Here is a 13582-nt window from a genome sequence, read left to right as displayed (position 1 = left end):
AAGGAGCAGGTTGTTAAACATTTCCTATTGTGAGCTGAATCAGACTCATACGGCCAAAGCTTTATAAGAACACAGGGAGAAGGAGAAAAGGAGGAGGAAGCTGTCTGCTGATGAGATTATACACAGACCGCAGGGTTTCAGGACAATTTGTAAGCCTCAGTAATGGGACAAAAAGTTGGAAGTTTGCTGTTGAAGCAAAAGTAGGTAGGGCATGGAAAGAGGGAGCAAAAGGAAGAATCAGCAGTGAGAAAAGTTAGTATACTGGCCTGTAGCTCCTAAGATTACCTTAGATACATAACTGAAATAAGAAAATACAGTAAGACAGGAGCAAAGGCAAAGGTTTTGAGGATTGCCTTTATGTAAAGCTCTCCATTTCTGACTGCCCTGAACAGGATACAGAACTAATAACCCTCATTGCATATGGAATTTCCCTTTGCCAATTTATCTGGAAGTAGCTAAAACCCAAAACTCATTAATACTAACTGTGATCACTACTGTGCTAGAATATATGCCAGCTACACTAAAAAGTATGGCAAGGGCTTGACAGAGACTACTTTCATAAATCCAGTATTCTCAACCTGGAATTTTTAGATCTGGTTGCAGTGGTGGATCTCAGGACTATTTTAAGTTGGTCTGCAAAAAGGCTGAAGAAAAGGATTGTAGTATCAAAAGCCTGCTAGTAATTGTAAGTGAGCACAAGCTACCACAGCAAAACTTCAAATATTTTGTACACCAAAGGTGGCAAAAAGCACTCCATTGGTGATCAGTAATGGAGAAACCTCCAGTGTGATGCATAAATTGAGAAAACAGTGCCAGGAAACTTGGAAAGCACCTAAAGATGGCTTGACTCTTAAGCTCAAGTAATTCCAACCCGTTCCATGTAGGTTCCTATATTGTGTTCCTCTACATTGTTAAGTAATATACTGAGCAGTATGTCATGTATATGTTCTTCCATTGCTCCTCAGAGGAAAAAAAATAGCTGCTTATATTTCTGCTGTGGTATTAGAGAAGATCAAAGAAATAGCATGAACGATGAGCAGAGGATAGGGACCGTCTCTTTTGAGGAAAGTGATCCATTGGGTCAGCAGAGCATCACTGTCAAGCATGGCCTGCAGCCCAAAGCTGACAATGGCATTGGGACGTGATAGAGCCAGGCTGCTCATTATCTGAACATACACAACTTCTTTATTTTAAATTCTACACACAGTCTAGAATACGTTTAGTGCTTGCACAATAATCTGCAGTTCTCTATACACTCGCAGCTTTCTTAGTGTTAAAGGCTGCCTGCCCAGACGCATTTCATTGCTGAAGTCCTGCTGAGAGGCCTGAATAACCAACAAATGACTGGGGCCAGCAGTGGGCCAGCCAAAAACATTCCTCTCACGTAAGAGAACAGAAGGTGGAACGAAAAGACAAAAGACACAACAGAAAATGGAGGATAATTAGAAAGACAGGAATGAAGGGTGGACTTTGGTCTTCTGAGTAGTCAAACTTCCAGTTCTTTTGAACTGCAGAGGCTGAAGCAGAAGCTCTGTGTATACATCTTAGTGTTTTTCTATAGATTTTGTATATGTATTTTATATGATCTTTACATCTAGAGAATAAGTCCTGTGAGGAGCAGCTGAAGGAGCTGGAGTTATTTAGCCTGGACAAAAGGAAGCTCAGGGGGGACTTTCACACTCTCTACAAATGCCTGAAAGGAGGTTGTAGCCAAGTGAGGATTAGACTCTTCTCTCAGGTATTCTCTTCTCTCTTCTCATGAGAGAAAACTGTCTCAAGCTGCACCAGGGGATGTTTAGATTAGGTGTTTGAGAAAACCTCTTCATGGAAAAAGGTGTCAAACATTGAACAGGCTGCCCAGGAAAGTGGTGCAGTCACTGTATCTGAAGGTATCTAAAAGATGTGTAGACGTAGCACTTGGGGACACAGTTTAGTGGTGGATTTGACAATGCTGGGTTAATGGTTGGAACTGATCATCCTGGAGATGTCTTTACAATCTAAACAATTCTGTGATTCTACATTTTTGACAAATCTACTTCTGTGAGCTGCCTACACAAAGAGATACCCCATAAAGGATTGTTTCCTTACTTCCTGCACTCTTGCTTTTGGGCACAGTTTTGGACATTAATCTGAATCATGTACTATCCTGCTTCCTTTTTCTTTGTACAATATATAGCACAACCAGATTACTTGTTGCTTTGGTAATGCTATTAATAAATACACGATCTCAATAAATCTAGTGTGAAGTGGCAAAATAGCAGGACTCCATCAGCACACCACATTCTAGTGACATTCATCAGAGGGGACAAATGAGCAAAATCTCATGAAAAATCTCAATTACAGCAATAAACCAGGATCTCCTCTGCAATAATTTAGTGAGGACTAAAAATGCTATCCTCACAAGAAAATTAAACCAAACCAGTGCAATTTCCCATTCAACAACTATTTCTTACAGTTACAAGTTGCTTGCTCCTCAGGCAGAAACATCCTCATAGATCTTCCAAAAGCATGAGTCCCTATCATATCTGAGACTCACAACCCTCTATCAAAAAACAATTTGGAGAAAATAAGCTATCTAATGGCACTACAATTTGGAGAGAAGAGAAGAGAAATGCTCAAGTAGCAATGAATTTCTACACATGATCAGAAACAAACAAAAGCATTATTACAAACCCATGTAGACCCTCAAGTGATGCTAACAGTATGCACCTAAAGCTATGATATCACTGGAGAAAGTGACATGATTTTCCTGTTCTCCTCTAAAACAACAGAAATATCCTGCTACACTAACACATTCATCTTCCTGTCCAGATGTTTACCATATGTTATGCAGAAAAATTCATATTATACTGTTGTCTTTCATCTGCAATGCAGCCTTCTCTGTCCTCCACCTAACTAACTGGAACAGCCAGGATATTTCTAATAGAGAAGCACAGCTTTCACTTCCCCTCAGAGTGTCAGTTGCCTTCCTGAAGCAGGGCTTGTGTTTTGTCAAAATCCAGCAGCAGAGTTCTTTCTACAGCCCAATGTCAAAAAATCAAGTGAAGCCATTTATTGAAGCTGATGCCTTCCTGACAAGCCAGGCAAGCTGTGCTCCTTGCAAGCTGGTTCTAAAAATATATTCTGCTGGACAGATCAGTGGTCTGTGCACTCCATAGCACAGTGCTGCCTGGTACCACTAGAGTGCCATCAACATTTGCCGTGATCAAAAGGAACACAGAACACTCAGAGTTTTCCTTTATGTTTGCTACTAAAAAAAAAAAAAAAAAAAAAAAAAAAAAAGTAGAGAAGTAACTCTGCAAGCTGTTTATTATGTTGATAACAATGCATTACAATAATAATAATGAGCAATCAACAGTCTTTTTCTGCTAAATTTTCCTTTCAAACACTTCCTAAGTCAACTGCACTTAGCAAGGGTTTAATAAGAGATAAGTAATGGTGAACTCAAAATGTATTTCTGGGGCCTTCATTAAGATAACATTTTCTTTGTTGGAACATTTACATTTTGTGCGTGCATACGTACACACATACAGACCATGTATCTATATGTGCAGCAATTTGTAGTGGATATAATTGTAGCTTCCCCCCCATTACCTAAACTCAGCACATGAAGTTTAAATCAGAACAGTACGAGGATGCTAAATGAGCAAAGGACAAATGAAAAAGCAGGACTTAGGGGAAAGGAGGACAGTGGGCTACAGGAACTGAGAGAAGTACAGGCACAGATTGAATTCTGTGGGAAAACTGGTATTGGAACAAACCCTGGGAAGAAGACTTCATTACTGTTTCTCTACCCTGACTGCTGAAGTTCTCTCTCTGGGTTTGATCAGCAAGACATGCATAATTTATATTAAAAAAAAAAAAATCTCAGAGTACTCAAGGCTTTTCTGTTTAGTCCTCCTGAGAATTTTAGTTGTAATCACAAACTTGATTTCCCCAAATAACTAGGATTCAATAAACACAAGTGAGCTAGTCAGTAAGATCTAACATATATTACAATCCATTAGCTGTTTTCATTATCATTTTTTTAAACCCAAAAAGCATATAAATTCTACTCCCTCTTTTAAAATATTTTGCTGTTGCACAAGGCCCAGAACATGAGTCCTGGTCTGTAAGTGAGATTTCAGGGCACTCCCAACAAAAAAATACAAATTATTTTCATATCTAATTTGAACAACAGTTTTAATATTTAAAATCAGTAAATACACAATCAGAATTTTCCCCACTACAGCACCCACTTAGAGAGAAATCAACTATAATCTAACCAGTATTATTGCATTTGTGTTTATATCTTATCTACTTGGGAGTAATTATTTTCTTCTCACACAAAGACTATCTGATCAGCCACCTAGCAGCAATCTCACATACACAGGTTGCTACTCTAGAACCGAAGCATCATCATAAATACAATAGTGCAGAACAAAACTTCATTTTTACTTCTTTATGCTACTGCCCCTCTGCTTGTGATTAAGACAAATAAATAAATATGCACACACAGAGATGTATTTATAAAAGCAAAAAAGTATTAGGGGCACTTTTCATTTCTAAAAATGAACATGTAAGGTAAAAACATAAATGCAAGGTATTCTTGTTAAGTTTACCTTTACCATGTTACACCTTACCAACAATGGCTTCATAGCACTTGCAGGAGAGCTAATCACAAGTAGAATGAAAGCATGACCATATTCAATCCTAATCCACTTGTGTCCAAAACAAATAGTGCACAAAGATGTTAGGACTAAATTCTAAATGGAATGTTTCATTCCCAGGCTTTTCACTGTTTATATCACTACAGTGAAATCTGTTGGCAGCAAGCAGGACAACTTACTTTGGAGGATACTTCAATTTTATTTCACTTTCAGAACTATTTTTAGATGCATATGGAACTTGGAAATATTCAATGGCTGCATTTTAACCACGCAAATCACAGAACTGGAAGTTGCTTCAATCAGGTGTATGTATATAAGCATCCATGACCTAACACAAAACCTGTATATTATACATGAGTGCTCCACAGAACAATTTCACAGAGTAAATCTGTCTAACGATATAAAATCAGATTAGGATTTTAGGCATACTTCTATCCAGCAAACAAAATCTGAGAGAACTACAGAGCTACCAAATTTGGTTTGAGTGAGAAAAGAACAGAGCACTTTGCATTGCTAAACAGCTTTTCCTAAGGCAGTTACTGAGATATTCACTCTGGGATACAGGGGCATGTGATATGGTGAAGCAATAGAGATCAGAAAGTTCATGTGGTGAGGAAGAATGGGATTGATCCTGATGTGCATCAAACCTCATCATATTGCAATAAGCTTACAAATCTACAGGCAGTTACTTTTAGATTCCTTCTAAGTGAAATAGATGCAGACTTGAATCAATAGAAAGGTAGAACACAGATATTGTGCCTTGGAAGTTAACTTCAGTTGGCCTACATTCACCTGCTAAACTCAGAATATTTACACATATTGCTGACCCCCATAACTACAAGTGTAAATGTACTAAAAGTGTAATTTAGCAACTTTCTGTTTATATTATATTCTTCTACAAATTTAACTCTTGTCAATACACAGTTATTACATGCTTACCACTGTGCCTAGGAACTGAATGCTGGTCTCTCCAGAGGCATTCCGAGAAATCCGCTGAAAAACACAAATGTAAGAATTGATTAAAGCAGTTCAAAATTTGTAACCATCCCATTTTCTTTGTCACATCACTATAAAGTAATCAAAAATAATTTAATACATAAATCTATACATTAAACAGATAAAATAATTTCCTTCAACAGAAGTACTAGAACTCTAAATCATACTTCGTTTCAGATTTTGGTTTTAGTTCAGTCAACTTAATAAAATTTATTTTTGAAGGACAATGAAGGCAAATATGGCCAAGTATAACACAGAGCAACCTTGTGCTCAAATGTCATGAATAACGAGGCTTCTGCCATCTCTGGGATTCTGTATTCCTGCTACTCACATTTAGTATTATCTTCATTCTCTCCTAATGAGAGGCATTTTAATCTCTTTTTAAAATGCAAACCTCCAATGATGCTACTTTGAAAACAGAAAAAAAAAAAAATGACCTTATGAAATGTCTGGTCACCTACTGTGGTTTAGGAGTTGATTGAAGTCATTAAAGAGTCTTCAAGTATTACATTGTCAGTAAGCCACAAGACAATGCAAGAGAAAATATATTACTGGTTTCACACAGTATTAAACATAATTTAAATATGCAAGACGTATAAATAATTCTTCCTGTGAATCGTTTTCCCCTTCAGTGTCAAAAGGTTTTTCTCACATTTCGTTCCTATTGTCTAAGCTATGGCCCACATGGGTCCCAACTGAAGGAACACAGCCCTCATTTTACACAGTGCCAATTGTACATAAAAGTACTAGAGCACAAATCTGAGAAGGTGAGTATTTTTGCAAAGAACTGCACAGAAGCCTTCAGCATTTTAAAGATAAAAAAACCGTAAGAACAGGGCTGCAAATAATCTTGAGAGATCTAGCCTAAGACTCTAAGCAGAATCAAAACACACCAGTGTCACTCCCAAATGATGTGCTTCTAACTCATTCTCAAAATCTTTCAATTGCAAAACACAGCCTCCCTAAGCAATTTATCCCAGTGTTCTTCATCTTTACCATTAGGAAGTTTTTCCTAATATTTGATTAAAATAACCCTTACTTCAAACTGTATCACTCATATTAATTCTCATCTGTTTCACTACACACAGGAAACACAGATTATTCCCTTCCTTTCTACAGCTACCTCCAGGTATATGAAGAGCCCTAATCATGGCTCCCCTAAATCTTGTCTTGTCTAGACCAAATGAGAAAGTGCTGCACCACAATAGCTAGGTATCCCCCAAAACAATTTTAATAGCAATAAATTAAATCCTAATCCCTTTTCACTAATGGTGCATGTTCCTCAGCCACACTTTGTGAAGTAATAATTACTACAGCCCAAACATGCTTATTTTTTGACTTAACAGGTCACACACTGACATTGCAATCTGTACAATCATAGGAAAACAAAGGGTGATGTGCCAGAGCCTGACATATTTCAACAATAATGATTAATGGAATGGAAAATATGGGAAATAAAATTTCATACAAAACCTGACGTTTACTTTTATAAAGGAAACAGGAATATACACTTTTCCCACAGTCTAGGATAAACACAATCAGGTTTTGGAAACCACAAAGAAGAACAAAGTACCGGCTGCCTACAATGAATGAACCACATGCCAAAACAAACAAGTCCCAACCACTTGATAAGCTGTCAGAAAATGGCAAGCCGAAAAAAATTAAAGGATTTAATTTCTTTTTTTCCTGGAATGCCCTCCACCCTCGTTAGAGTTCTGTCACTTATTGTGCTACCCTTTTGTCCGCTTTCAAGGGTCATTAGAGACCTTTTCATGTCCTAATAAAAATTCCATTTTTTTGGCTAATCTCCCTGTCACACAGAAAAACACAACTTAAAAAACAAAACAAAAAGAAAAATAGAGGCCCTTTTGTCATTTTCTTTAAAGGCTTTCAGAGTAAAGCCAGGTATCTTGACAACTTGACTTACTTTTCACAGCTAAAAAGCAAATCATTAAAGTACTTCCTCACACAGATTTTCTTTACTTGCAGCCAAATAAGCTAGCATAGCAAAAACCAAGCCCTTGCAAAAATAATTTAATAACCACTTTAATGAAGTCAAATAAATATGTATATAAAGAAGGCACCTTCTAAAGCCTCAGCCTCAAGTCAAGACAAAGATATCAGCAGCATTTTTCCTGCCCTTACACTGTTGGAGCACACTGGTATCACTCTACAGCAGTTTCCCACTGCTACTGTTTGCTGTGTCCAAAAAAAGCATTACATTCAGTGTCAGTTACATTTAAAGTCAGTATAAGCACTAAAATCCATCTCTTACATCAACATCTGGGGGGATGAGGGTGGGGGAAGAATAATGGGGAAAGTGAAGAAAATCGTTAAGAAACAGAGAGGAAAAAGAAATTTCCCTTATGGGTGAATGTAAAAAACAAAGAATAAAGGAAGACAAAGAAATTCTCCAAGTCACAAAACATATGTTTCAGCAAAACAAAAAAGAGAACTGCCAGGCTTTGAGAACTGTGTTACAAAAGAAGTCAGAACATTATCATAATTAATGTTTCAAATTACAGTAAATAAATTTCAGCTATTAGATGTGATTAGATTTTTCTGAAAAGAGTTATTTCTGTTCCACTGGCAGGCTTGTGTTTCTGGGATTTGTAAATGTAATTGATGTTTTCAAGCAAATGAAAGGACATGGTTAACAATTATTCTTTTATTTCCCACCTCTTTAGAAAAAGGACCAGTCTCCAGTTTCTCTTGTAAAGTTAGATATTTACATATTCTATACCTCATAATAGATGGTTTCATATTGCATGTGATAGCAGGAAAGTAATCAAATAGAGGTAACAATAGAGAATAGCTAATTATATTCATTGTCATTGCTCTCCTAATAAATTGCAAATTATTTGCTAGGAGGTTTACAGCAAAAAGGCAAGGGAAATTTATCATTTGTTCAAAGACAAAACACCATGTGTTTTACCTGCCAATACAGTAAAATTACATTGTTGACATAAATTATGCTATCTTATATATAACCAATTTTCTTATATATATCTTATATATAACCAATTTCTTTTCTGGTTGATTCAATGCACAGAGCTTCAGACTAACTTAATTAGTATCATGTGAGTTAAAAGTATATTTTTCTTTCCTTATGAGAAAGTAACAAGCTAACTCAAATGTGAAAAAAAATCAGCTTCAAAAAATCCATCTGCAGTCTCAAAGCTGTCAAATGGGTGTGAGCGTTACATAAATATTATATATATTTTTACACACACAGGTTACAGTATGCTATACTGCATATGCTATGTATATACAAACAAAATGCTTATGCACACATGTAAAAATAGAAAAGTGTATACAATCATACAAAATGTGTTTGATTCTCCTCCTCTATCTTGTGTATGCTACACCACAGTCATTTCATAAATAACCATTTTAATCTGTAAATCCCAGTAAGTTACAAGAGGGTAGTGTGATATGACTTTAAATTCTTCTGCTTTGCCATAGAAAATTATTTCCACTTAGTTGGGTATCAATGATGTATTCATTGTAAGATGCAGCAGGGTTACACTCAGCTTTGCATTAAACCTGCAATGGATGAGCACTAGCTGACAAAATGATAACAACCTTCACATGAAGAAGGATAAAGCAGCTCAAGAAAACATAAAATATATATTACTGAAAGACGTTCATAACTGACATTATTAGACAACAACAAGATCTTAGAATATTTTCCACAAATCTTCTGGTCTCTAAGACTCTCCAAGGCACTGGAAGGCAGCAGCTCCAGAAAAGGAACAATACAAAACCAAAGCAACTCCAACAGACCAAATTTTTTTTTGCTTTGCTTACAAATGAAAAAGTAATGATATCCCCCAAACCCAGAATTAATTTGACCTGGCAAAAGCAATCAGATAAATAGATACACAACCTTCTCAAACACAATTATCTTGAACTACTATATACTGGCTTTATTTGCTGAAAGTAAAGGCTGGAGACCATTTCTTTTTTTCTGGAGACAGAAAACACACAGATTGCCACTCAGCCAATGTTTTTTGCAATTTTTTCAAGCTATGGCATGACTATATTCCCAGTTGAAAAACACGCAGCAAAGTACCAAACCAAAACCAAAATTACAAGCCCAGAAAATTTATGGATAGGCTGCAGATAAAATTTTGAGCAAAACACTGGTAGTTTCCCAGCATGCTGCTGTTTTTCAGAATGCAGAATTTCCTCCAGCCCAGCTCCTATTGCTTCGTTTCAACTACTCACTAACAAAAATTCTGAACATCTTTTGCCAGGAATTTCAAATGGAGGATGTTATCTTTTAGGTGAATACTTATAAATTCTTGAAAATTCCACCTAAAAAAACACAGGCCAGAATCATTCCCAGATAGGTTTAATTAAAAAAAACCAAATTATTCCCACCATAGGGAAATCAGGGGAAAAAAACCACAGTAATTTAACTTGTAAAGTTCTAACAGATTCACTTGCTAGTACTTATCTATGAGATTTTGTACACACGAGGGTGCTTGGATGTCTGGAAAGCTCCGTCTTCCACCTATGTCACTCCTAGCTTTGGAGTCCCATGGTTGGGTCAGAAAGGAGGAAAAATCTGCAGAAGTAGCTGTGAAACCTTTAAATCATCCTCTCAACAAAAAAGGGCGATTGATTTGACATTACCAGTCTCATTTTCCCTCTCCTTCTAGAAAGTAGAACTTCATTTCAGCACATTCAACTTGTTCACCCTCACAAGCCCTGCCACTTTGGGAATCACCTCACTTTTTCACAATTTCACATTCTGCACTGGTGGTGCCATCATTGTCTCCCCTTAGAGCATTAAACTACAGATGGGAAGTTAGCCTGATTTTGTGCACTGCTCTACCCTTAGCCATTACCAGTTTCAGTTCACACTTTATAGTAAAAGAAGCCTCAGTGAGTTGTTCTTCCTCAGGGCATGTCGACATTTCCCAGGTTCTTACAAGGGCAGCAATCATCCAGTGGGGAAAGAGATGATCAAGTGCTGTATGTGAAGTGTTTTGACTTGTGAAAGATGTCTGAGACTGTGTTAGTGGCACTGTGCTGAAGCAGTCTTTCCCAGTAAAAGGAATCCTGCCAGAATGCTGAAATACTGGCCTCCCCTGGCACCTGTTGCAAGCTACCTCAGACCCTTTCCAGGGACTAAATGGAACCTGTTCCCAAACAGTACAAATATAGATGTTAAATATAGGGTGAGTGACTTACAAAGCATCAATCCATACAGATAACTGTGCAGGTGCAGTTTCTAAAAGGCTGAGGCACCATATCGCTACGTTTTAGTTGTCTTAATGCCTGGGATTCAATTGCAGTAGATGACTTGGGAATTTCTGTCCTCCCATAAACAAAAAAATAGAAACACATATCCTTCCCAATATTTCTTTATGTGATATCCAATGTGACCGTTATGTGTTACTTCTTTTTACAAAGTTTTTTTTTAATATTAAAACCACTGCAGGTATGCTATTACATCTACAGAGAGTGCCTTGTAAGTATGTTCATGTGTTTCTTTAATCCTCTGAGATAGGTAGGTGTTACAAAAAAGCAGATGACAGGTTTTAAAGCTAACAAAAAAGAAACAATCAAAACAAAACAAAAAAAAAAAAAAAAACCAAACAAAAAACCCCACACAATCCTGCCTGCCCCACCCCCCCAACTCCACAGGAAATACTGTTTATCTGATGTTAGTAAAGAATTAATATAAAGGGCATTTGCTTCATCCCGAGATTTACAACAATACAATAATTAGGCATTTAGTCTTCTCTGTGAATTTCTAAATTTTTGCTGTTACTACATTGAATCACAACGTGACTAGAACTTCTGGACGCATTACCCTTGTTTTGGCATTCCATGATACATCCTGCTCCTATAAGGGGGGGAATCATGCAGTCAAAATGGTGCCATGTGATTCCAGATCTGATAATGTCTGTGACTGCCCTGAGAAAAATTCTTGACAGAATTTTTCACTTTCTCACTCTTCTGCCCCTCCTCTTCCTTCCCCTTTGCTCTCTGAATGTGTTACCGTATTCAAGAGAACCATTTCTCATCTTTCAAGGTTTAGATATCATAAATCGACAATGTCTGTCAGCGACTGAACACAATGCTTTGTTCCTTGGACACATACAGAATCCTTATAGTTATTCATCCTGAATATTGTTTGTCTTGAAAATGGATAGCTCCAAGAGGAAAAAAATATGGCATAAGATACCATGACAACTGATTTTATTGATTAACATCTTGAGTAAGACAGGGATTGATTTAACATATCAGTTGATCACTCATTTCCTTCCTGAATGAAAAAAAGAAAGTACATTCATTTTCATCGAAGACTTGGTAAAGGTAGTGGTGTGTGCTTTTAGCTCTTCTGCTGTAGTTTCATGAGCTTTTATTCCCTTTAATTTTCCCCTTCCATTCACATATTCTGCATTTGAACCACAGACAAGAAATTTGTACCAGATTTGGCTAGGTTAGCATAACTGGAACAGGCTGAAAAAAAAAAACAGGGAGTGAGCTACAGGTTAATCCACGTGGGCCATCAGGAATTCAGTGCTGGGGGTCACAGTGGCTTTTCTCTACCCAAAAGTACAGCTATGTGGATATAGGATAACCAAATGTCTGCAGATCATTCTGAGTCCCTCTTCTGGAGACAGCCTAGCAAGAATAATTTTGAAGTCATGGTTAAAGGACAACAGCAGAGTATGTGCAGTAATTGCACAGCACTAAAAAATGGACTGTCAAACAGTCATGAACACTGCTCACTAAACCTTCCCAAAATAATTTTCAGGGGTTAAGAAAATTAATGTTCTGAGGTAATGGTACTTTAGACTGAAAACCTATATAATGTATCATATCATATCATTATCACAGATTACATCTGAGATCTCAAAACAGGAAAATGAAAAAAAGGTAATTTTTCTTACAAAAGTAAAAAAATTACGCATATGAAAAAAATCTCTAAAGAGTTGTAGGAAATGAATACTTGGGCAAAGGCTTTGTTCTCCTGTCAGATATTTTCCTGGAACAAAGACTTCATAACCTACAGCATTCTCATTTCTTCTGTTATTATAGACCAAAATAATAATCTAAAGAAACATTGTATCAGAGAAGCACTTATATTTGTCATACCCCAGGATGCAGAATATACTACTCCTGCTGCAATTGTTGATGCAATAAATAAATTAAATGAAAAAATAAGTGATGCCACCACCAAATTCCCTTTAACACTAAGTAGAGAAAGCTCCCCTGATAAATCTTCATCTATTTCATTCACAAAAACACTTGAAGCTTGAGACTGATGATTTCAGCTTTACAGGATCATGTTCTTGTTTAGCAACTCCATTACTCTCTTAATTACACCTTGCTGTGACTGATAAAGACCTCTTTACTGTAGAGTTTGGGATGCTCAACAGACACAGAACAGTTATGCTGGAAGGTTCATCTGGAAATCAGGTAATCATATTCCCTGTTCAAAGCAAGGCTAATGTCAAGGTGATACTGAACTGCTCAGGACCTTGTCCAGCTGAGTTCTCACTACATCCTACAGAGCTTCAGTTCATCAGTGACTAATTCTCTGAAAGCCACAAAATACAAAAAAGAAGGTACCACCAGTGCTATTGTAAAATTGCTTTCCTGAAGGTGCCAAAAGCCACCAACAATTTTCCAGGGTCCAGGCAGAATGCCTACACTACCTCTACAGGGTGGAAGGTTTCATAACAGCAAGATAGCAGAGCTGTGGGCCCAGCAGTTTGGCAGTGAAAAGGCTGGGTGCATATGACGGAACTAAGGGGGTACAAAAGCATTGGCAAAGATGGTGACAAATAATTCAAACTAAACCACTCTATGGTTCTGGTTCAGCATCCTTTTGCTACAGGGAAATATCTGCAAGTAAAAGGTGTTTAAGGATGACTTGAGTGTTTGATGGTGGGATCAATGAAGGCACAGCA

At 37.1% G+C, this 13582-nt stretch overlaps 1 protein-coding gene across 1 annotated transcript in view; it reads right to left on the bottom strand.

The window, feature by feature from the left end:
• Positions 1-13582, bottom strand: part of PCCA (propionyl-CoA carboxylase subunit alpha) — a 270494-nt gene that overhangs the window by 52846 nt on the left and 204066 nt on the right. The window contains exon 21 of the mRNA XM_041478271.1: positions 5589-5642. Coding sequence (XP_041334205.1) covers positions 5589-5642 — 54 coding nt within the window. The remainder of the gene's footprint in view (positions 1-5588; positions 5643-13582) is intronic.

Source organism: Pyrgilauda ruficollis, unplaced genomic scaffold, assembly GCF_017590135.1.
Source record: "Pyrgilauda ruficollis isolate IOZ18807 unplaced genomic scaffold, ASM1759013v1 scaffold44, whole genome shotgun sequence".
In the NCBI taxonomy this organism is placed as follows: domain Eukaryota; kingdom Metazoa; phylum Chordata; class Aves; order Passeriformes; family Passeridae; genus Pyrgilauda; species Pyrgilauda ruficollis.
The sequence above is the reverse complement of the archived record's forward strand: the minus strand, read 5'-3'. Positions and strand labels throughout refer to the sequence as shown.